The sequence below is a fragment of the Scyliorhinus torazame genome, chromosome 11 (genome assembly GCF_047496885.1).
Source record: "Scyliorhinus torazame isolate Kashiwa2021f chromosome 11, sScyTor2.1, whole genome shotgun sequence".
NCBI classification, from domain to species: Eukaryota; Metazoa; Chordata; class Chondrichthyes; order Carcharhiniformes; family Scyliorhinidae; genus Scyliorhinus; species Scyliorhinus torazame.
The window spans coordinates 91,616,056-91,641,422 of record NC_092717.1 but is presented as its reverse complement, the minus strand read 5'-3'; the positions used below and the strand labels follow the sequence as shown (position 1 = coordinate 91,641,422).

Genomic DNA, 25,367 nt, shown 5'->3' with positions numbered 1-25,367 from the left:
GGCGATCTGAGAGGCTCGACAAAAGATCTCTGACAATGAAGAAGAGATCTTAGGCCTGGCGGTAAAGGTGGAGGCGCACGAGACGCTCCACAAGAAATTGCAGGAGCAGTTCGAGGAGATGGAGAATCGGTCGAGGCGGATGAATCTGCGGATTCTGGGCCTCCCGGAGGGGCTGGAGGGGTCGGACATGGGGGTCTATGTGGTCACCATGTTGAACTTGCTGATGGGAGCGGGGTCCTTCCAGGGGCCCCTGGAGCTGGAAGGGGCCCATAGAGTGTTGGCGAGGAGGCCCAAGGCTAACGAGCCTCCGCGGGCCGTGCTGGTGCGGTTCCATCGGTTCGTCGATTGGGAGTGTGTGCTCAGGTGGGCCAAGAAGGAGAGGAGCAGCAGGTGGGAGAACGCGGAGGTTCGGATATATCAGGACTGGAGTGCGGAGGTGGCGAAGAGGAGGGCCGGGTACAATTGAGCGAAGGCGGTGCTGCACAGGAAGGGGGTGAAGTTTGGCATGTTGCAGCCGGCGCGACTGTGGGTTACCTACGAGGACCGGCACCATTATTTTGAGTCTCCGGAGGAGGTGTGGGCCTTTGTTCAGGCCAAGAAGCTGGACACAGACTGAGGGTCGGGATGGGCGATTGGGGACTGCGGTGGATATTATGCCTATTTTTGGTTTGGGGTGGGGGGTGGGGGGGGGGGTCCTTGCATTGTTTTGGGTTTCTTTTTCTCTGTGTTTTTCTCTTTCGGGTTGGGGAGGGTGGATGGGGCGGGTTGGGCACTGTTTTGGTTGGTGGCGGGGTCTGATAGGTGGAGAGCGCGGGCTTGTTCCCCGCGCCGAAGACTGGGGGGCGGGGCCGGGCAGGGAAGCAAGGATTCTTTCCCGCGCTTAGAACGGAGGGGGGAGGGGGAGAACCTGTGGATGGGGAGCGGGAGAGAAGGGTGTGCCACACAATGGGAGGAATCGAAGGGGAGGCGGGAGTGGCCGGGGTCAGCAGGAGTCAGCTGACTTGCGGAAGTGCAATGGGGGGAGTAAACCAGCTAAGATGGGTCCTAGCCGGGGGGAGGGGGGGGGGGGGGGGGTGTGGGGGGGAATCGAGTTGCTGCTGCTAAGGTCAAGGAGGAGCTGGAGCAAGTGGGGGGGGGTCGAGACGGGAGTATGCCGCTGTGGGGAACGGGCCGGGTGTGGGGTGCGGGCGCGTGGCTGGCCGAGGAGGGGTCATGGCTAGTCGGCAGGGGAGGGGGGCGGGTAGCCCCCTGATCCGGCTGATAACCTGGAATGTAAGGGGGCTGAATGGGCCGGTTAAGCGGGCCCGCGTGTTCGCGCACCTGAAGGGGCTCAAGGCGGATGTGGTTATGCTCCAGGAGACACACCTGAAGGTGGCAGACCAGGTAAGACTGAGGAAAGGGTGGGTAGGTCAGGTGTTTCACTCGGGGCTAGATGCCAAAAATCGAGGGGTGGCGATCTTGGTGGGAAAGAAGGTGTCATTCGAGGTGTCGAGCATTGTGGCAGATAATGGCAGTAGGTACACAATGGTAAGTGGTAAGTTGCAGGGAGAGAGGGTGGTACTGGTCAATGTGTATGCTCCGAACTGGGACGATGCGGGTTTTATGCGGCGCATGTTGGGTCGGGTCCCGGACTTGGAATGGGGGGCCTGATAATGGGGGGGCACTTTAACATGGTTTGGATCCGGCACTGGATCGCTCCAGGTCTAGGACGGGTAGGAAGCCGGCGGCGGCTAGAGTGTTGAGGGGATTTATGGACCAAATGGGAAGGGTGGACCCTTGGAGATTTGCAAGGCCGGGGGCTAGGGAATTTTCATTCTTCTCACATGTCCATAAGGCTTATTCTCGAATCGACTTTTTCATTTTGAGTAGGGCGCTGATAGCGAGAGTAGAGGATACCGAGTATTCGGCAATAGCCATTTCGGACCACGCCCCGCATTGGGTGGACTTGGAGATGGGGGAGGAGAGGGACCAGCGCCCGCTGTGGCGCTTGGAGGTGGGGCTGTCGGCGGATGAGGAGGTGAGCGAGCGGGTCCGAGGAAGTATTGAGAGGTACTTGGAGACCAACGACAACGGGGAGGTCCGAGTGGGGATGGTATGGGAGGCACTGAAGGCGGTGGTGAGGGGAGAGCTGATCTCCATTAGGGCCCACAAGGAGCGGACGGAGTGGGGGGAGAGGGAGAGGCTGGTGGAGGAGATGGTGAGGGTAGACAGGAGGTATGCGGAAGAGCCCGAGGAAGGATTGTTGAAGAAGAGGCGCAGCCTCCAGGCCGAATTCGACCTGGTGACCACCAGGAAGGCGGAGGTGCAGTGGAGGAAGGCCCAGGGGGCGATTTACGAGTATGGGGGAAAGGCAAGCCGGATGCTGGCGCATCAGCTTCGGAAGCAGGATGCAGCTAGGGAGATCGGGGGAGTTAAGGACAGGGGAGGGAGCGTGGTGCGGAGTGGGGTTGGCATCAATGGGGTCTTCGGGGACTTCTGCGAGGAATTGTACCGATCCGAGCCCCCACGGGAGGAGGGAGGGATGGGCCGTTTCCTGGACGAATTGAGGTTTCCAAAGGTGGAAGAGGGACTGGTGGCGGGATTGGGGGCCCCGATTGGGCTGGAGGAGCTGATCAAAGGGAGAGGAAGCATGCAGGCGGGGAAGGCATCGGGGCCAGACGGTTTCCCGGTCGAGTTCTATACAAAATATATGGACCTGTTGGGCCCGCTGTTAGTTAGGATCTTTAATGAGTCAAGGGAGGGGGGGGCTTTACCCCCGACAATGTCCCGGGCACTGATCTCCTTGATCCTAAAGCGGGACAAGGATCCCCTGCAATGTGGGTCTTACAGACCGATTTTCTTGCTAAATGTAGATGCCAAGGTGCTGGCGAAGGTCTTAGCCACGAGGATTGAGGATTGTGTGCCGCAGATCATCCATGAAGACCAGGCGGGGTTTGTGAAGGGGAGACAGTTGAACGCGAATGTGCGGAGGCTTTTGAACGTTATCATGATGCCGGCGAGGGAGGGGGAGGCAGAGATAGTGGTGGCGATGGACGCTGAGAAAGCCTTCGATAGGGTAGAGTGGGGGTACCTGTGGGAGGTGCTGAAGAGGTTTGGGTTAGAGGAGGGGTTTGTCAGGTGGGTTAGGCTGTTGTACGAGGTCCCGATGGCGAGCGTGGCCACAAATAGGAGGAGGTCCGAGTACTTTCGGTTGCACCGAGGGACGAGACAGGGGTGTCCCCGTCCCCCCTGCTCTTCGCACTGGCGATTGAACCCCTGGCTATGGCACTGAGAGAGTCGAGGAACTGGAGGGGGTTGGTGCGGGGTGGGGAGGAGCATAGGGTGTAGCTTTATGCGGACGACCTGCTGCTGTATGTGGTGGACCCGGTGGGAGGATTGCCAGAGGTAATGAGGATCCTTAAGGAATTTGGGGACTTTTCGGGGTACATGCTCAATATGGGGAAGAGCGAGCTGTTCGTAGTTCAGCTAGGGGACCAGGAAAGGGGGATTGGCGAGCTCCCACTAAAAAGGGCGGAGAGGAGTTTTTGGGGGTCCAGGTGGCCAGGAGCTGGGGGGCCCTGCATAGGCTTAACTTTACAAAGCTGGTGGAGCAAATGGAGGAGGAGTTCAAGAGGTGGGACGCGTTGCCGCTGTCCTTGGCAGGTAGGGTGCAGTCAATCAAAATGACGGTGCTCCCAAAGTTTTTGTTCCTGTTCCAGTGCCTCCCCGTGTTTATCCCGAAGGCTTTTTTCAGGCGGGTTAACAGGAGTATAATGGGGTTTGTGTGGGCGCGAGGGACTCCGAGGGTGAGAAGGGTGTTCCTGGAGCGGAGTAGAGATAGGGGGGGGCTGGCGCTGCCCAAGCGCTGTGGGTACTCCTGGGCCGCCAATGCGACAATGGTGCGCAAGTGGGTGTTGGAGGGGGAGGGGGCTGCATGGAAGAGGCTGGAGACCGCGTCCTGTGTGGGTACGAGTCTGGGGGCACTGGCAACGGCGCCGCTGCCGCTCCCTCCAAGGAGGTATACCACGAGCCCGTGTGTGGTGGCGGCCCTCAAAATCTGGGGGCAGTGGAAGCGGCATAGGGGGGGGGGGGGAAGTCATGGCCTCGGCGTGGACCCCATTACGGGGGAATCACCGGTTCGCCCCAGGAAGAACAGGTGGAGGGTTTTCCGGGTGGCACAGGGCAGGGATACGAAAGTTGGGGGACCGGTTTGTGGACGGGAAGTTCGCGAGCTTGGGTGAACTGGAGGAGAAGTACGGGCTCTCCCCGGGGAACACCTTCAGGTACTTACAGGTAAGGGCATTTGCCAGGCGGCAGGTGGTGGAATTCCAGCAGCTACTGCCACACACAGTACAGGACAGGGTGCTCTCGGGGGGGGGGGTGGGTTGGAGTGGGGAAGATCTCGGAACTAACCAGGTGATGCAGGAGGAGGAGGAGGCCTCGGTGGTGGAGTTGAAAGGTAAGTGGGAGGAGGAGTTGGGAGAGGAGACCGAAGAGGGGACGTGGGCAGATGCCCTAGGGAGGGTGAATTCTTCCTCTTCGTGCGCGAGGCTCAGCCTCATACAGTTTAAGGTGCTGCACAGGGCACACATGACCGGGACAAGGATGAGCCGGTTCTTTGGGAGTGAGGACAGGTGTGTTACGTGCTCAGGGAGCCCAGCAAATCACACCCATATTGACTGGGCATGCCCCGCGCTGGAGGAATTTTGGAAGGGCGTAGTGAGGACGGTGTCGAGGGTGGTAGGATCCAGGGTCAGACCGGGCTAGGGGCTCGCAATATTTGGGGTGGCAGAGGAGCCGGGTGTGCAGGAGGCGAAAGAGGCCGGAATTCTGGCCTTTGCGTCCCTGGTAGCCCGGCGAAGAATTCTCCTTCAGTGGAAAGATGCGAGGCCCCCAAGCGTGGAATCCTGGATCAGCGATATGGCGGGGTTCATTAAATTGGAGAGGGTGAAATTCGCCTTGAGAGGGTCGGTACAAGGATTCTTTAGGCGGTGGCAACCGTTCTTAGACTTTCTGGCAGAACGATAGACATTGGTCAATGGCAACAGCAGCTCGGGGTGGGTGGGGGGGGGGGTTTACTTTATTTTTGTTTATGTTATTTACACTGGAGGGTCTGAGGGGGTGTTAATGTTAATTTATTATTTATGTACAGGGGGGGGGGGGAGGGTTTTGGGGAGTTGCTTTTTTAGATTGTGTTTTGTACTTAACCCTGTTGGGTTCTTTTTTCTTTCTCATTTTGTTATTGATATTTTATGAAAACCTTTAATAAAAATTATTTTTAAAAAAAAAGATGTACAGGTTAGGTGGATTGGCCATGCTAAATTGCTCCTTAGTGTCCAAAAGGTTAGGTCAGGTTATGGGGATAGCATCGGGGCATAGGCCTAGGTAAGGTTCTCTTTCCCAGAGTAGGTGCAGACTCGACAGGCCCAATGGCTTCCTTCTGCACTGTAGAGATTTTATGAATGCAAGCAGACCTAGTCGTCTGATATACTCTTTGACAATGGTGCGCACAAATGGAAGCAGCTGACTTCCAATTAGTTCATGGGAATTGAACACCTCAGCTTTACTACACGGTTTTGCCGGTTAAGAGCACACTGGAATGATCTGCAATTTCCACTCGCCATGGTACTTTGCTCCCACTTTAATGACGACTAACAGAAATAATAGGATTTGTATTTTAAAGTGCCATTCTTGACCTCAGCACAAATGTTCCTTCCAAACTTTCTTTGTACTGCATGGGCTCCAAACCGCTCTGAAAACTACTCATTGTCCAGGAACAACTTGCATTTTAAAATTCACTGAATTTCCACAAAATTGTAAGCGACCTGTTTACTTCAATGCGTGGATAGCTGCATAACCCACAAGCTGGCACCTTGGAGCGAATACTACTCTCCTCTTGCTGGTCCTATTCTCCCTTTCCTTGACGGTCCCTTTCCATCTCTATTCCTTACTGGTTCCAATTCTCCTCTCCACACATCCGATTCCAGCTCTCTGCTCATTGACTACATTCTATCTCTCTTCCATCTCATTCTATCTCTCCTTACATATATCCCACACCTAGACTGTTAACTTTCCCTCCTGGCATAAGAGCTTGAACTTTCAGTGGAACATGAAAGGAGGGGAAGATGCATGCAGCTTGAAAGTCTGGACTTAGAAACACGACTGCAACATGCGCCAGGCTCAACCAGATCCAGTTTAAGGTCGTGCACCGGGCCCACATGACGGTGGCCAGGATGAGCAAATTCTTCGGGCTGGAGGACAAGTGTGCTAGATGCGCCGGAGGGCTGGCTAACCATGTACACATGTTCTGGTTGTGCCCTAAACTCAGGGGGTATTGGCAGGAATTTGCAGATGTCATGTCCCGGGTACTGAAAACTGGGGTGCAATGAGCCCTGAGGTGGCAATCTTTGGGGTTTCGGAGGACCCGGGAGTCCAGAAAGAGAGAGGGGCCGCCGTTCAGGCCTTTGCTTCCCTGGTAGCCCTGCGACAAATACTGCTAGCATGGAGGGCTGAGGTATGGCTATCGGACATGACGAGCTTTCTTGGCATCGAGAAAGTCAAGTTCGCCTTGAGAGGTTCGCTACTAGGGTTCGCCTGAAGGTGGCAGCCATTTATTGACTTCTTCGCAGAGGAGTAAGTGTCAGCAGGAAGGAGAGGGGGGGGGGGGGGGCGCTAGGGTAGAGTAGAGTAGAGTAGGGGGATATTGAGGCAGGTCCTTGCATGAACAGAGCCGTGGTTTGCACTATGTTTAATTTGTGTCTTGACTTCTTTGTTTTTGTACTGTACAATGTCACTTTTTCGATATGCCTAAAATACCTCAATAAAATTGTTTGTTAAAAAAAAAAGAAAGTCTGGATTTAGATCATAAAAAGCCTTAAAAATCCATTCATCTTGCCAAAGATGTGATAGCTTTTTCTTACTCTGGTGTCTCATCTATTATTTAGGCACCCTCAATTAACCTGTGGCTTACAGGATAGTACATACGGGTGAGTCAATGCTGAAGGAGATGTTCATTGGCCACATTTCATATTCATTATCAAGAATACAATCTGCATCATAAACTTGCCAGAAAGTATTCGGCTTTCACTGTGACGAAATCCTTTGAGAAATACACACGATCTGAGGCAAAGAATTTTCTGACCATGATTGACAATGCCCATTGGAATGATTTTGAGTTTCTGTGTTTTTTTTGCGGCCCATTTGGCTCCAGGTAGTGTCTGGGCCATTGAGTGCGGCTGAATGGGGAAAATGCTAGAGTTTGGCTCGAATCCAAAGCCGGCAACCAGATGCTCAACGGGTCCTATTACATCCAGCCAGATCAGCCCCTCTGTTCAGAGGCCAACTGGCTACCAGGGCATTTCCCTCCCCCCCCCCCCCCCCCCCCCGCCCTGCCGAATCTCTCTCCACTTCCCACAACACTTGACCAACAATGATAATTATAATCTTTACTTTTGCACTAGTAGGCTTACATTAAGTATTATTGTTACAAGTAGGCTGCAATGAAGTTACTGTGAAAAGCCCCTAGTTGCCACACTCCGGCGCCTGTTCAGGTACACGGGGAGAGAATTCAGAATATCCAATTCACCTAACAAACCGTCTTTCAGGACTTGTGGGAGGAAACCGGAGCACCCGGAGGAAACCCACGCAGACACGGGGAGAACGTGCAGACTCCGCACAGTGACCCAAGCGGGAATCAAACCCGGGACCCTGACACTGTGAAGAAACAGTGATAACTGCTGTGCTACCGTGCCGTCCAATGAAACCAAAGTGCTCTCAGCTTCTGAAGCACAGTCCACTCGAGGCCTCGTCAGGCTCATTGCTTCCTGCTCTTTTCTCCATGGACTATTCAATTGCAGACACACCTACCCTTTTCCCCTCACCACTCAGGCTTGCTACTCCTCCATTCATTAGAGCCCTCTCTCCTGCACTCACTAACCCTCCAATTACAGATAACCTCTCTCCTGCGATCATTGTTCCTGCAATTACACATTCCCTTTCTCTGTCAGTTGCTGTTCTACAGCCAATCATAGCTACACCTTTTCCTGCTCTCACTCCAGCCATTTGCGTTTTTACAGTTGATCGTTGATGCTTAAACCACCACACGACCACCCCCCACCCCGCTCCTAATCAGTTGAGGTCTACTCAGTGCTTTAAAACACAGGATATCCTTCCTATATGCCAGAATGTTCTACTGGATTTTGGCATATAAAAGTTTGATATTGAAATGGACACTCTGATTTTGACATTCTTAGAAAGCATAAAAAGAGAAGTAAGCAAATGCTTCTAGTGAAGGATATCATTTGCATTACTCCCCGATATTTTAAAATATCTAGAATCCTCCAGACAAACTAAAGTTAGCATTTACACATGAAAGGATGCCAAAGCAAAATGTGGATTTTTAGTGGCTACATTGCTATCGTCTTGGTAGATTTTGAAATAAAGTAACTAATTGTATAACACGTACCACGCTCATTAGATTCTCAATGTCCCCATTCAGCTCAGCAGTGTCCAGGTCTCTGCTAATAGAAAGGCATTTGCATCATTAATTCGGCTATAAATGTACATATGACATGTTTGAACAAGACAGCATTTTAAAATATAGCAGTTACCCTTCACTCCTCGTTGACCCATGACATTTGAGTAATTTGCACATTAAAATGAAATACGCTTGTTTGAGTGCTACATAATGTATCACAAAGTACAACCTGAACATATCAGCTGTACCAATGATCCCAAACCACCTTACCAAGAGACTTTATGGGCCAGGAAAGATATGTCCAAAGTAATAAAGAGAAGCTGCCAACATTACTCCAGAGTTCATCCTTGGGAATTGTCTCCTGCAATCAAGGTCTGTAATCACTTCCAATGTCAGGTTTATAAAATCACTCAATCTACAGTCTCTAGTCAGAACACATTATTAAATTGTCATTTGTCACACGAGTGATGGCGTTAAGGAACCACAAAAAGCCAGCACTGCCCTTCCGATTCTGTTCGGAGACTATTTCCTGATAGTCACACAGCAGTATCGCTGTTGGTCATAAACACGCCCACAGCCTTGGGTAGCTGCAAGGTATTGCAAAGCTGAGGAGTTGACTAATGTTACATTATTAACTCTCCCTCAACACAAATATACTAACAAATATAGGCACAATTTTTGGAGAGTGCACAGAGTATGATGAATGATAATGTGTAATTACACAGATAGAATCCCTACAGTGCAAACGGAGGCCATATGGCCCATCACATCTGCACCAGCCGTTGGAATGAGCACCCTAACGAGACCCATGACCCCACCCAATCCCCACAACCCAGTAACCCCACCCAACCATTTGGACATTAAGGGGCAAATTAGCGTGGCCAATCCACTTAACCTGCACATCTTTGGACTGTGGGAGGAAACCGGAGCACCTGGAGGAAACCCACGCAGACACAGGGTGAATGTGCAAACTCCACACAGATAGTCATCTGAGGCTGGAATTGAACCTTTGTCCTTTGCATTGTGCGGCAGCAGTGCTAACCACTGTGCCACTGTGTTTGGACATCTGGCGGTATATTAGGCATATCAGAGGCCGTATATTGGTCTGAAATTGATAACATCACATTCTCTCCCCCCACCCCCCACACAACCTCCCAACCAAGAAGTTGGTTGTGTAGCGTCTCCTTGGAATACTTCAGTCTATGTAACAGTATTTTTTCTGTTAGATGAAGTAGGGAATTCTAGAATGATGACCTAGTAACAAAGAAGGAATAGAATCCAAGTGGCGATGGTGAGAGTTAATGGAGATATGGTGAGTATTCCATCACATGCCTTATCTGAGATTACAGATGGTTAAAAGGCTTTGATGAAGTCAGGATGTGAGTGACTCGTCACAGAATCTCCAGCCTGTTCTGCTTGTAGCTGCTTTAATTCAACATCTGCCCCAAGGTGCAGACAGTCATGGGAATGGGGCTAATCATTATACAGAGAAGAAAGTATTAGAAGGATATGCTGATAGGGTGAGATGAAGACAGGTGGGAGAAGGCTCACAAAAATCATAAAACTGTTGGGTTGAATGGTCTGTTTCTGCGCTCTAAATTCTATGTATGTTTAAAAAAAAACAATAAAGCCTACTCATTTAGTGCCAAAGAAATAGGAGCAACTTGAACAATTCAGTTATTAGATGTTATGTCCTGAAAATCATGGATTTTGAATAAAATACTCCACTTAAAGAATATATTATACGCTGACGCTTTACATTAGATAGATGCACAAACCTTAGCAAAAAGTCAATGATAAGCTTCTAAATAATCAGTTTGGAGATGTCAATATCTGCTTAGATCCTGGCTGCACTATACCCAGACTTGCCTATACAAACTGCAAAGTCTGTATAGGCAACCTCAAAACAGAGAGTATTGTAGACATAGGCTTTCAATTTCTGTTCAGGGCCGATTTCAAGGACTGCCTATAAATTGCTGGAGAATTACTAGAAGACAGTCCTTTCTAGGTCAGCTCTTTAATCTTCTGCGTGTAATGTAATAAATATAACTAGAAGACAACATGAAAATCTAGGTTACAAGCTCTTTCTGCAATGAGCATTCTTAGTGGATAATTAAAATTAAATTGTCTTGCTCCCTTTTCTAATGTACAAACCAGGTAGCTAAGGTTCAGAACTGTTCTATTTCTTAAATTCCACAGCCCAATTAGTGAAGCGCATTACGAAAATATTCTCCTCATTATAGTCACATAATTGGATAGCAGCACTCTAAGAAGCTGTTCTATACTGCAGAAGAATGCAATTTAATAGCAAGGCAGTTCATTGGGGAAAAGGCTTGACAGATAACTTGATTAAACTTGAAATGAAACATGGGGGCATAATATAATTTCATTCAGTAACTAAATGATGATCAGGTCACGCCGAAATTTGGATTTTTCTCACCTATTTTCTTCCCTTCCCTTCTCTCCATCGAAGAAAATGATCATTTGATGAAGTACAGCTCCAGAAGCACTATTGTCCTCTGGTGTCTTATCTAGATGCAAGGGGAGGAATTGGTAGAACTTTTGCTCTCCACCTCAACTTGCCATTCATCCGGTGAGGGTTTGGGACATCTGCTCGCGGATGGATAGGCACTTGCAGTGGGATGGGGTGGATCCAGTTGTGGTGGTCCATGTGGGTACCAATAACATTGAATAGATTAAGAGCGAGGTTCTGCTTTTGAAAAATTTGTTTATGGAATGTAGGTGTCGCTGGCTGTGCCAGCATTTATTTGCCATCCCTGAGAGCATTTAAGAGTCAACCACTTTGCTGTGGGTCTGGAGTCACGAGGGCCAGACTAGGTAAGGGTGACAGATTTCCTTCCCTAAAGGACATTAGTGAACCTGATGAGATTTTACGACAATGGTTTTATGGTCATCGTTAGACTTTTCATTCCAGATTTTTTATTGAATTCAAATTCCACCATCTGCCCTGGTGGGATTCTTAGAGATTATTAGCAGCTGAGGGCCAAAATAAAAAACAGAACCACAAATTTAATAATTGCTGATTACCACCCGAGTCACAAGTTGAATTGGTGCAGGGTAAATATGATTAGAAGAGTTGAATGCATGGCTCAAAGCTAGGTGTGGGAGAAATGGGGTTCGATTCATGGGGCTCAGGCACCAGTATTGGGGAAAGTGGGTACTGTACCATTGGGACAGTTTTCAGCTGAATTGTGCTGGGACCAGTGTTCGAGCTAGCTGTATAGCTTTTTAAAAAACGTATTTAATTCCAAACACATGTATCATCAACAAAGTGCAAAATACACAGTCCATCAAATCACAATCAACAGTTTGTATAATTTTTTTCCCTATTATCCCCTCCCCTCCCCCCATGACAAGTAACTTCTCAAATAGCACCTTGAACAGCCTCCATCGCAACTCGAAATCCTCCTTTGACCTCCTCAACTTGAACTTAGGGCTGGATTCTACAATTTTGAGGCTATGCCCGGAGGACGTGTCTAGTTTTACAATGAAAAGGTTGGCGGCACCCCCGCACCGATGCTCCGCCTGGCGGGGGGCTAGCAGCAGCGACAGGTAAAACTCCCAGCGTTCCCGACATAAACGGCCGGAGAATTGCCGGGAAAGTGTGCGCGGTGACGCCCTGCAGCGGTCGTGCCGTACAACATGGCGCTGGCCGAGCGTGGACTGGACCGGCCAAATAGTGTCCCCCTGGACCACCCCTCGCCACCCCCGGACCACCCCCACCAGTCCCCCCAGCCCTCTCCGAAGCCACTCCTGCCAGCAGCACAGCTCCACCCCCGACTATTGCGGCGCTGGACAAAATCTGCAGCTGCCATGCCGGGTTTATGAAAACTCAGACCACATGCGACCCGCGTGGTCGTGAATTTGGCCCATCGGGTGCGGACCATCGGGGGAGGGCCTCAAAGCGACGCGCTGACGCCGTTGCAACGGCATGGGGCACGCTCCTAGATGACGCCGATTTGGAGGGGGCGGAAAAACGGCGCTGACCCCGATTCGGTCACAAACGGGGATTCTCCGCCCAATCGCCGGATAAGATTTTGGCGTCAGGCAACGGAGAATCCTGCCCTTAATCTTCTCCAGCCGGAGAAAGTCATACAAATTCCCCAACCAAGCCCAGTGACATGTCCCACCTCCAATTTAACAGGATCCTTCGCCGAGCTATCAGAGAGGCGAAGGCCTCAACATCAGCCCCCACCCCCTTCAGAAGCTCCGGCACCTGAGACCCCAAATATCACCACCATAGTGTCTGGCTTGATCTTCACCCCCACTATCTTGGCTAGCATTCCAACACAGCCCCCCAATAACTCTTGAGGTTCTCACAGCCCCAGAACATATGCTCATGATTAGCCAGTCCCCGCCCAAATCTCTCTAACCCATTGGCCACCCACTGGAAGAACCCATTCATCCTCGCCCAGGTCATCTGCACCCTGTGCATCACCTTGAACTGAATCAAGCTCATCCTCGTGCAGGAGGAGTTTGAGTTCACCCGCCGCTTTGCCTCGCACCACAGCCCCAACCCATTTCCCTCCCAACTCTCCCTCCCAGTTACTCGTGATCCTTACCACCTGCGCCCCACCCTGCTCCCCCAACCACCCATATATATCTCCAACCCTGCCCTCTCACAAGTCATCAGGAAGCAGTAGTTGCTCCAACAGTGTGTACTCCGGTAGCTTGGGGAATGCCCTCCACTCCTTTCGCATTTGCAAAAACCTAAACTCACTGCCCTTCGGCAGCTCAAACCTCTCCCGCAGCCTGTCCAGTCCCGCAAACTTCCCCTCCACGAACATGTCCTCAACTTGCTCCAATCCCGCCTTCCTCCTCTTTCCCTACATCCCATCCGTCTCCCCAGTCTTGAACCTCTGGTTCCTACACAATGGCACACCGACATTTTTTCCAACTTAAAATGCCTCCTGAACTGGTTCCACACCCTGCCCGTCGATTGTACCACCAGACGCCCTGTATACTTCCCCAGAGGTAAAGGCAACAGGGTCATCACCATGGCCCTCAGTCTGGATCCCCTGCAGGACTCCTCTTCTAACCTGACCAACTCCACCTCCCCCCCAAAAATAATGCATCAGGTTTGTGAGCGCCAACCCCACAAAGCAGAGCCCTCTTTACCCTTGGCACCTCCCCGGCCATATACACTCCAAGATCAGTGCCTCCACCCTCCGGACGAAAGCCTTAGGGAGAAAGATCGGGAGGGTCTGATAGACAAACTGGAACCTTGGCAGCACATTCATCTTCACCACCTGCACCCTTCCCTGCCAACTTCAAGTGCAACAAGTCCTACCTCTTCAAATCCCCCTTAACCCCCTCCACTAATGCTGTCAAATTCCACCTGTGCATTGTGGCCCATTCCCATGTCACCTGAATCCCCAAATACCTAAACCTCTCTCCAGCTACCTTGAACTGTAGTGCAGCTAAATTGGCCTCCCGTCTTGCCACTTTCACCAGAAACACATCGCTCTTCCCAATGTTCAGCTTATGCCTGGAGAAGACCCCAAACCTCTCTAATAAGCCCATGATCCTGCCCATACTCTCCAGCGGCTCCGACACAAATAACAACAGGTCGTCTGCGTACAATGACACCCGGTGCTCCCTGCCCCCTCTCCCAATCTCTTGCCACTCAGCAGACCTCCAAAGGGCCAAAGGTTCAATCGCCAACGATTCGCAATGGTGATAGCGGCATCCCTGCCTCATTCCCCTATGTAACCCAAAGTCCGGTGAACTCATCTCGTTCGTAAGCTCGCTTGCCACCGGAGATGCATGCAAAAGATGCACCCATGCCACAAACTTCGGCCCAAACCCAAACCTTCCCAAAATTTCAAACAAGTACCCCCACTCCACCCGGTCGAAAGCCTTCTCTGCGTCCATAGAAACAATAACCTGTAGCGCCCGCCCCCTGATGGAGTCATAACGACATTTAACAGCCACATGATGTTAGTGGAGAGCTGCCTACCCTTCACTAAACCTGTTTGATCCTCAGAGACCACCTCTGGCACACACCCGTCCACCCTACCCACCAACACCTTTGCCAATACTTTCAGGTCCGTATTCAGCAACGAGATGGGCGTGTATGACCCACACTCCAGTGGATCCTTCCCCTTCTTCAGGGCCAGTGTAATCAACGCCTGTGACAGCATCTTTAGCAATTAGTCATATAACTAAGGCAGTGGAAAGAACGTTAAATTAAAAGTGGAAGTGATTGGGGGGTGGGGGGGGGGAGGAGGGTAAAGAGAGGGATCCTATGAGGGGAGATGTGGTAAAATAAAGAGAAAGGACAAAGCATTAAAGCAAGGTACAGATATGGGTAATGGTAACCAGAATGTGGCAAGAAGGGAGAGAGGCTACAAACCTAAGAGTACACCAAAAATAAGGGGCGAAATTCTCCCGAAACGGCGCGATGTCCGCCGACTGGCGCCCAAAATGGCGCCAATCAGACGGGCATCGCGCCGCCCCAAAGGTGCGGAATGCTCCGCATCTTTGGGGGCCGAGCCCCAACATTGAGGGGCTAGGCCGACGCCGGAGGAATTTCTGCCCCGCCAGCTGAAGGAAACGGCCTTTGTTGCCCCGCCAGCTGGCGCGGAAATGACATGTCTGGGCGGCGCATGCGTGGGAGCGTCAGCGGCCGCTGAAAGTTTCCCGCGCATGCGCAGTGGAGGGAGTCTCTTCTGCCTCCGCCATGGTGGAGACCGTGGCGGAGGCGGAAGGGAAAGAGTGCCCCCACGGCACAGGCCCACCCGCGGATCGGTGGGCCCAGATCGCGGGCCAGGCCACCGTGGGGGCACCCCCCCCGGGGTCAGATCGCCCCGCGCCCCCCCCAGGACCCCGGAGCCCGCCCACGCCGCCTTGTCCCGCCGTTCAAAAGGTGGTTTAATCCACGCCGGCGGGACAGGCAATTTATCGGCGGGACTTCGGCCCATCCGGGCCGGAGAATCCAGCGGGGGGCCCGCCAACTGGCGCGACCCGATTCCCGCCCCCGCCGAATATCCGGTACCGGAGACTTCGGCAACCAGCGTGGGCGGGATTCACGGCAGCCCCCGGCGATTCTCCAACCAGGCGGGGGGGTCGGAGAATGACGCCCGAGGTAAGAGTTTACGAGAATGGTAAACAGACTGGATTAAAGTCTCTGTATCTGAATGCATGCAACATTTCCAACAAAGCTAATTAATTAGTAGCTCAAATATAAATAAATAAGTATGACCGCATAGCCATTTCAGAGACATGTTTGCAAGGTGACCAAGGCAAGGACCTAATTATTCAGGGGGGTTTGGCACTAAGGAACAACATGGAGCTAGAAAAAAGTGGTGAGGTTGCTCTCTTAATCAAGGCTGATATTAGTGCAGGTGAGAGAGATGACCTTAGTTCTGAAAATCAAGTTTGGGTCGAGATCATCTGTAATTAGTTTGGGTAGAGATCATCTGTAATAAAAATAATCATAATAATCTTTATTGTGATTATTAATAATTAGTGTCACAAGTAGGCTTACATTAACACTGCAATGAAGTTACTATGAAAATTCCCTAGTCTCCACACTCCGGGGCCTGTTCAGGTACATGGAGGAAGAATTCAGAATGTAGAATGTCCAATTCACCTAACAAGCATGTCTTTCAGGGCTTGTGGGAGGATACCAGAGCACCCAGAGGAAACCCCCGCAGACACGGGGAGAACATGCAGACACCGCACAGAACTCCGCTCCAAACCGGGTATCGAACCTGGGTCCCTGGCACTGTGAAGCATCAGTGCTAACCACTGTGCTACCATGCCACCTGTGGGAGTAGTTTATGGGCTCCCTAACAATAGCTACAACATTGGATGGAGTACATGGAAAATATAATTAGGACTTGCAGGAACGGTGCTGCAACAATCAAAGGAGATTTTATTCTTAATATAGATTGGACAATTTGGCAAATGGAGCCTAGGGGTTGAATCATAGTGTGTATTCAAGACAGTTTCTTGGAGCTTTATATTCTAATGCCATCCAAGGAACAGGCTATATTTGACCTGATAATGTGCCATGAAAGAGTATTCGCTAATGGTGTCATGACGAAGGAAACTATATGTTCTACCATAACATGATAGAATTTCACAATCAGTTTCAGGGTGAGAAGTGTGGGTTTAAGATTAGTGCCTGAAACCTAAAGGCAATTTCAAGGGTATGAAGTCAGAGTTAGCTAAAGTGAATCTAGAAAATAGGTTAAAAGGTAGGACAGTATAGGAGCAGTAGCAAATATTTAAAGAGATATTTCCTAATTCTCAAAAAAGATACATTCTTCCAAGATAGAAAGACTCTTTAAGAAGGATGTGCCATCTATGGCTAAGCAAGTTAAGGATACTATCAAATTGAAAGAAAAGCATACTATGAGTAAAGTACTACAAAGTTTAATGATAGATCAGAAGTTTCGACATATTTTTGAAACAAGCAAAGAACTTAAAAAGTAAGGATGGGAAAGAGTAACTAAAGTGAGCATTGGTCCCTTAGAGGGAAAGACGGGGACATTAATAATGGGAATCAAAGAAATGGTGGAACCATTGGATAAGTTATTTTGTGTTTCGTTGTGGAAGGCATAAAAAATCCCAAGATTATTTTTTAATGAAAAGAAAAATGGAAGGGAGGAACGTAATACAATCACAATGACTACGGAAAAGGTACTGGGAAAAACATTATAGCTGGAAGCTGACAAGTCCTCAAGGCCTGATGGAATGCACCCTTCGGGTGTGAAAAAAAATGGCTGCAGAGGTGGGAGATGCATTAGTTGTGATCTTTCAAAAATTCCCTAGATCCAAGGGAGATTTCCAGTGGATTGGAAAATTGGAAATGTAATGCCATAATTCAAGATAGGAGACAGAAAGCAGGAAACAATATGCCAGTTAGCCTCACATCTGTCAGCATCCATTTTTAAGGAGGTAATGGCAGGACATTTACAAAATGATAAATTTGTAAATTATGGGGCAGCATGGCAGCACAGTGCTCAGCACTGCTGCCTCAGTGCAAGGGACCCGGTTCATTAGCCCTTGGGTGATTGTGTGGTGTTTGCATGGGTATCCTCCAGGTGCTCCGGTTTCCTTCCACAGTCCAAAGGTGTGCAGGTTGGGTGGATTGTCCGTGCTAAAATTGCCCCTTAAGAATCCAAAGGTTAGGTGGGTTTACGAGGATAGGGCGGGGGTGCGGGCCAAGTAGGGTGCTCTCTCGGAGGGTCAGCGCAGGCTTGATGGGCCAAATGGCGTCCTCTGCACTGTAGGGATTCTATTCTATGATAATGCAATCAGGCAGAGTCAGCATGGTTTTATGAAAGAGAAATCATGTTTGATTAATCAGAGTTCTTTGAAATAGCATAGTGGACAAAAAGGGGAACCTGTAGAGGTGGTATACCTGAATTTCCAAAAGATAATTGTTTAAAAAAATTACTTTTTATGGGATGTGGACTTTGCTGGTTAGGCCAGCATTTATTACCCATCCCTAATTGCCCTTGGGAAGCTGCCTTCTTGAACTGCAGCAGTCCAGCTGGTGTAGGTACACCCACTGTGCTATTAGGGAGGGAGTTCCAGGATTTTGACCCATCGACAGTGAAGGAATGGCAATATATTTCGAAGTCAGCATGGTGAGTGATTTGGAGGGGAACTTCCAATTGGTGGTGTTCCCATGTATCTACTGCCCTTGTCCTTCTAGATGGAAGTGGTCATGGTTTTGGAAGGTGCTATCTAGGGAGCCTTGGTGAGTTCCTGCAGAGCATCTTGTAGATGGTACACACTGCTGCAATTGTGCATCGGTGGCGAAGGGAGTGAATATTTGTGGAAGGGGTGCCATTCAAGTGGACTGCTTTGTCCTGGATGGTGTTCAGCTTCTTGAATATTGTTGGAGCTGCATTCATCCAGGAAAGTGGAGAATATGCCATCACACTCCTTGTAGGTGATGTACAGGTTTTGGGGAGTCAGGAGGTGAGTTACTCACCACAGGATTCCTAGCTTCTGACCTGCTCTTGCAGCCCCAGTATTTATTTGGCTAGTCCAGTTCAGTTTTTGGTCAGTGGTAACCCCCAGGGTGTTGATCGTGGGGGGTATTTAATGAAAATGAAATGAAAATGAAAATCGCTTATTGTCACGAGTAGGCTTCAATGAAGTTACTGTGAAAAGTCCCTAGTCGCCACATTCCGGCGCCTGTTCGGGGAGGCTGGTACGGGAATTGAACCGTGCTGCTGGCCTGCCTTGGTCTGCTTTAAAAGCTAGCAATTTAGCCCAGTGAGCTAAACCAGCCCCTGATGGTAATGCCATTGAATGTCAAGGGGCTATGGTTTGATTCTCTCTTATTGGAGATGCCCATTGCCTGACACTTGTGTGGCGTGAATGTTACTTGCCACTTGTCAGCTCAAGCTGGATATTGTCCAGGCTTACAACAAAATTGTTTATGGGATGTGGGCGTCGCTGGCTGGCCCAGCTTTTATTGCCCATTCCGAATTGCCTTTGAAGGGGCAGTTAAGAGTCACCTACATTGCTATACGTCTGAAGTCACATGTAGGCCAGACCAGATAAGGATAGCAGATTTCCTTCCCTAAAGGACATCAGTGAACAAAAGGGTTTTCATGCAACCAACAATGGTTTCATGGTCATCATTAGAGTTTTAATTCCAGATTTTTATTGAGTTCAAACTTTGTCATCTGCCGTGATGTGATTTGAACCCGGGTCCCCAGAGCTTTACCCTGCTTCCCTAGATTTTGCATTTGCACGTGAACTGCTTCAGTGTCTCAGAAGTCGCGGTTATAGAGTGATAGATGTCTACAGCATGGAAACTTTCAGTTTCTTTCACTAAACTTGTCCCACTTGCCCGCATTTGGCCCATATCCCTCTGAACCCATCCTGCCCATGTAATGGTCTAACTGCTTTTTAAAGGACAAAATTGTACCCGCCTCTACCACTGCCTTGGGCAGCCCTTTCCAGATGCTCACCACCCTCTGTGTGAAGAAATTTCCCCTCTGGTCTCTTTTGGTGCCGTCCATTGTGCAATCATCAGAGAACATCCCCACATCTGATCTTATGTTGTAAGGAAGGTCATTGATGAAACAGCTGGAGATGTTTGGGCTTAGGGCACTACCCTGAAGAACTCCTGCAGTAATGCCTCGGGACTGAGATAACTGACCTCCAACAACCGCTACCATCTTCCTTTATGCTAGATATGACTCCAACCGGTGAAGAATTTTCTCCGATTCCCATTTTGCTCGGGTTTCTTGATACTCGACCAAATACTGCCTTGATAAAGTGCCACATCAAAGACTGCCTCACAAAGTAAGATCTCATTGTGTGGGGATTACATATTAGCATGGATAGAGGATTGGTAACGGGAAGCAGACAGAGTGAATAAATAGGTCATTTTTGAGTTGGCAAGAAGTTACTAGTCAAGTGCTACAGGGATTGCTTCCGGGTGCGGCGATGACCAGCTAAGTCGCACGTTTCGGCAGCTCCCGGTGGAACGGACTTTTGGGCTCTTGATAGGAGCCCCAACGGCAATTTAAACGGCCAAAAACACTGTGTGGTAAACCAGAAGGGAATCCCCCCGGACACGCATGGATAAGGGAGAGGATAGCGGCCGGATTGCGGAGGATCCTCTGGAGCAGCGGCAAGGAAGGCAAGCTCAAAGCAAGATGGCGTCGGAAGGTGGCTGTTTGTTATGGGGCCCGGACCAACAAGAGTTCCTGCGGCGCTGTGTGGAAGAGTTGAAAAAGGAGTTGAAGAAGGAGCTGTTGGCCCCGATATTACAGGCGATTGAAGGGCTAAAAGAGGAGCAGAAGACCCAAGAGCAGGAGCTTCGGGTCGTGAAGGCAAAGGCTGCTGAAAATGAAGACGAAATACAGGGCCTGGTGGTGAAGACAGAGACGCACGAGGCACAGCACAAAAGGTGTGTGGAAAGGCTGGAAGTACTGGAGAATAATTCGAGGAGGAAGAATTTAAGGGTTCTGGGTCTTCCCGAAGGCGCAGAAGGGGCGGACTTCGGGACATATGTGAGCACGTGCTTCACTCGCTAATGGGATCGGAGGCCCCGACGGGCCCTTTGGAGGTGGAGGGAGCTTATCGTGTTTTGGCGCGAAGACCGAGGGCTGGAGAAATACCTCGAGCTATAGTGGTGAGGTTTCTCCACTATAATGACAGAGAGACGGTCCTCAGATGGGCGAAGAAAACTCGGAGCTGTAGGTGGGAGAACGCGGTGATCCACGTATACCAGGATTGGAGTGCGGAGGTGGCGAGAAGGAAGGCAAGTTTTAATTGGGTTAAGGCGGTGCTTCACAAAAAGAAGATCCAGTTTGGAATGTTACAACCGGCGAGATTGTGGGTCACACACTACTTTGAGACGGCAGAAGAGGCGTGGACATTCATTGTGGACGAGAAGCTGGAATAGTCTGGCGAGAGAAAGAACTTTTGGGACAAAGTGGTGGGGTGATTATGTGAGGGGGGGATGATTTTTCAATTTGTTAATCTTGCGATCCTGTAACTTTTCTCTCTTCCCCATGTTGGGGGGGGGGGGGGGGGGGGGGTGGGGGGGGGGAACTGTGGGCGCCGGTCATTAGGGGCGGGGCCGAGTGGGAAACGCGGGCTTTGTTCCCGCCCTATGGTAATTATGGCGGGAACAGGGACGCAGGAAGGAGTTGGGCCTCACACAGTGGGGGCCGAGGACAAGGGGGGAAGCCGAGGTCAGCCAGAGTTCGCTGACTTCTGGGAGCAACATGGGGGGTGCAACTACGCTAGAAAGGGATCTAGCGGAGGGGGGGGGGAGTTAACTGGGTTGCTGCTGCTAAGGAGAAGGGGGAGCTGTTATGGGACGGGGTGGGGGGGGGTTAACTGGGTTGCTGCTGCTAAGGAGAAGGGGGAGCTGTTATGGGACGGGGTGGTCGAGGCGGGGGGGGGCCGTCGGGGGGATACACGGGTACGTGGGAACCGGGTGAGGAGCTGGGTTAAAAAAGGGGCTGGCTAGTCGACAAGGGGGGGGGGTAAAGAGCCCCCCACCCCGGCTGATCACGTGGAACGTGAGAGGGCTGAACGGGCCGATTAAAAGGGCACGGGTACTCGCACACCTAAAGAAATTAAAGGCAGATGTGGTTATGTTGCAGGAGGCGCATCTGAAACTGATAGACCAGGTCAGACTACGTAAAGGATGGGTGGGGCAGGTGTTTCATTCGGGTTTGGATGCGAAGAACAGGGGGGTGGCTATCTTAGTGGGGAAACGGGTACTGTTTGAGGCAAAGACCATAGTGGCAGATAGTGGGGGTAGATATGTGATGGTGAGTGGCAGATTGCAAGGGGAGGCAGTGGTTCTGGTGAACGTATATGCCCCGAACTGGGATGATGCAAATTGTATGAGGCGTATGTTGGGACGTATCCCGGACCTGGAGGCGAGACAGTTGGTAATGGGGGGAGACGTCAATACGGTGCTTGATCCAGGGCTGGACCGATCGAGGTCCAGGACCGGGAGGAGGCCGGCAGCGGCCAGGGTGCTCAAGGACTTCATGGAGCAGGTGGGAGGGGTAGACCCCTGGATATTTAGTAGGCCTAGGAGGAAGGAGTTCTCGTTTTTCTCCCATGTCCACAAAGTATACTCACGGATAGACTTTTTTGTCTTGGGAAGGGCACTGATTCCGAAGGTGACAGGGACGGAATATACGGCCATAGCTATTTCGGACCACGCTCCACATTGGGTAGACCTGGAGGTAGGAGAGGAAAAAGAACAGCACCCACTCTGGAGAATGGATATGGGCTTATTGGCGGATGAGGGGGTATGTTTAAGGGTGAGGGGGTGCATCGAAAGGTACTTGGAGCTTAATGACAATGGAGAGGTTCAGGTGGGAGTGGTCTGGGAGGCGTTGAAGGCGGTGGTTAGAGGGGAACTGATATCCATAAGGGCACCTAAAGGGAAGCAAGAGGGTAAAGAAAGGGAGCGATTGTTGAAAGAACTTTTGAGGGTGGACAGGCAATATGCAGAGGCACCGGAGGAGGGACTGTACAGGGAACGACAAAGGCTACATGTGGAATTTGACCTGCTGACCACGGGTAAGGCAGAGGCACAGTGGAGGAGAGCACAGGGTGTACAGTATGAGTATGGAGAGAAGGCGAGTCAGCTACTGGCCCACCAATTGAGGAAGAGGGGAGCAGCGAGGGAGATAGGTGGGGTGAGAGATGAGGAGGGAGAGATGGAACGGGGAGCGGAGAGAGTGAACGGGGTGTTCAAGGCATTTTATGAGAGGTTATACAAGGCTCAGCCCGCGGAAGGGAAGGAGGGAATGATGTGTTTCTTGGATCAGCTGGAATTCCCTAAGGTGGAGGAGCAGGAGAGGGCGGGACTGGGAGCACAGATTGAGATGAAGGAGGTGGTAAAAGGGATTGGGAGCATGCAGGCAGGGAAGGCCCCGGGACCGGACGGATTCCCGGTGGAATTTTATAGGAAGTATATGGACTTAATGGCCCCGCTTTTGACGAGAACCTTTAATGAGGCTAGGGAAAGGGGGCAGCTGCCCCCGACTATGTCGGAGGCAACGATATCGCTCCTTTTGAAGAAGGAAAAAGACCCGCTGCAGTGTGGGTCCTACAGGCCCATTTCCCTTTTAAATGTAGATACTAAGCTCCTGGCCAAGGTGATGGCGACGAGGATCGAGGACTGTGTCCCGGGGGTGGTCCACGAGGATCAAACTGGGTTCGTTAAGGGAAGACAGCTGAACACGAACATACGGAGGTTGCTAGGGGTAATGATGATGCCCCCACCAGAGGGGGAGGCGGTGATAGTGGTGGCGATGGACGCCGAGAAAGCATTCGACAGAGTGGAGTGGGATTATCTGTGGGAGGTGCTGAGGAGATTTGGTTTTGGAGAAGGGTATATCGGATGGGTACTGCTGCTGTATAGGGCCCCGGTGGAGAGCGTGGTCACGAACAGACAGAGGTCTGATTACTTCCATCTTCATAGAGGGACGAGGCAGGGGTGTCCCCTGTCTCCGTTACTGTTTGCATTGGCGATTGAGCCCCTGGCCATAGCACTGAGGGGCTCCAGGAAGTGGAGGGGAGTGCTCAGGGGAGGAGAAGAACACCAGGTATCCTTGTATGCAGATGATTTATTGCTGTATGTTGCGGACCCAGTGGAGGGGATGCCTGAGATAATGCAGACACTCAGGAAGTTTGGGGAATTTTCGGGGTACAAATTGAATATGGGTAAGAGTGAGTTGTTTGTGGTGCATCCGGGGGAGCAGAGCAGGGGAATAGATGGCTTACCGCTGAGGAAGGTAACAAGAGATTTCCGGTACTTAGGGATTCAGATAGCCAGAAGTTGGGGAACCTTACACCGGCTTAATTTAACAAGATTGGTGGAACAGATAGAGGAGGATTTTAAGAGATGGGACATGGTGCCCCTGTCACTGGTGGGTAGGGTGCAGGCGGTCAAAATGGTAGTCCTCCCGAGATTCCTCTTTGTGTTTCAGTGCCTTCCGGTGATGGTCACAAAGGCTTTTTTCAAGAGAATTGAGAAAAATGTCATGAGTTTTGTGTGGGCCGGGAAGACCCCGAGAGTGAGGAGGGGGTTCTTGCAGCGTAGCAGGGATAGGGGGGGCTGGCACTACCGAGCCTAAGTGAATACGACTGGGCCGCCAATATCTCAATGGTGTGTAAGTGGATGGGAGAAGGGGAGGGAGCGGCGTGGAAGAGATTGGAGATGGCGTCCTGCAAGGGAACCAGCCTACAAGCAATGGTGACAGCGCCATTGCCGTTCTCCCCGAAGAAATACACCACAAGTCCAGTGGTGGTGGCAACACTAAAAATTTGGGGGCAGTGGAGACGACATAGGGGAAGGACGGGAGCCTCGGTGCGGTCCCCGATAAGACATAACCCTGGGTTTGTCCCGGGGAGAATGGATGGGGGATTTGGAGCATGGCAAAGAGCTGGGGTTGTGCAACTGAGAGATCTGTTTGTAGACGGGACGTTTGCGAGTCTGGGAGCGCTGACGGAAAAATATGGGTTGCCCCAAGGGAATGCATTTCGGTACATGCAACTGAGGGCTTTTGCGAGGCAACAGGTGAGGGAATTCCCGCAGCTCCCGGCGCAGGAGGTTCAGGATAGAGTGATCTCAGGGACATGGGTGGGGGATGGTAGGGTGTCGGATATATACAGGGAAATGAGGGACGAGGGGGAGATCATGGTAGATGAGCTGAAGGGGAAATGGGAAGAAGAGCTGGGGGAAGGGATTGAGGAGGGGCTGTGGGCTGATGCCCTACGTAGGGTAAACTCGTCGTCCTCATGCGCCAGGCTATGCCTGATACAATTCAAGGTTTTACACAGGGTGCACATGACCGGAGCACGGCTCAGTAAATTTTTCGGGGTAGAGGATAGGTGTGGGAGATGCTCGAGAAGCCCAGCAAACCACACCCACATGTTTTGGTCATGTCCGGCACTACAGGGGTTCTGGGTGGGGGTGGCAAAGGTGCTTTCGAAGGTGGTGGGGGTCCGGGTCGAGCCAGGCTGGGGGTTGGCTATATTCGGGGTTGCAGAAGAGCCGGGAGTGCAGGAGGCGAAAGAGGCTGATGTCTTGCCCTTTGCGTCCCTAGTAGCCCGGTGAAGGATATTGCTTATGTGGAAGGAAGCCAAACCCCCGGGCGTGGAGACCTGGATAAATGACATGGCAGGGTTTATAAAACTAGAACGGATAAAGTTCGCACTAAGGGGTTCGGCTCAAGGGTTCACCAGGCGGTGGCAACCGTTCATTGACTACCTCGCAGAACGATAAAGGAAATGGGAAGGTAACAGCAGCAACCCAGGGGGGAGAGGGGGTGGGGGGGCCTGGGCGGGTCCTCAGGGGTGTTTTTGTATAGATATTTGTATTAGGCTATGTATATTGGATTGTTTGATTTTATTTTTGGAGAGTTATTAT

The 25,367-nt window shown here is 51.0% G+C and overlaps 1 protein-coding gene across 5 annotated transcripts in view; it reads right to left on the bottom strand.

Annotated features, from left to right (window-relative positions):
• pag1 (phosphoprotein membrane anchor with glycosphingolipid microdomains 1) overlaps positions 1-25,367 on the bottom strand; it is a 344,956-nt gene that overhangs the window by 65,828 nt on the left and 253,761 nt on the right. For 4 of the 5 annotated variants that reach the window (XM_072467488.1, XM_072467489.1, XM_072467487.1 and 1 more), the window contains one exon: positions 8,444-8,498. In XM_072467488.1, the coding sequence (XP_072323589.1) occupies positions 8,444-8,498 (55 nt within the window). The remainder of the gene's footprint in view (positions 1-8,443; positions 8,499-25,367) is intronic. The other variant, XM_072467491.1, reaches the window with a different exon arrangement.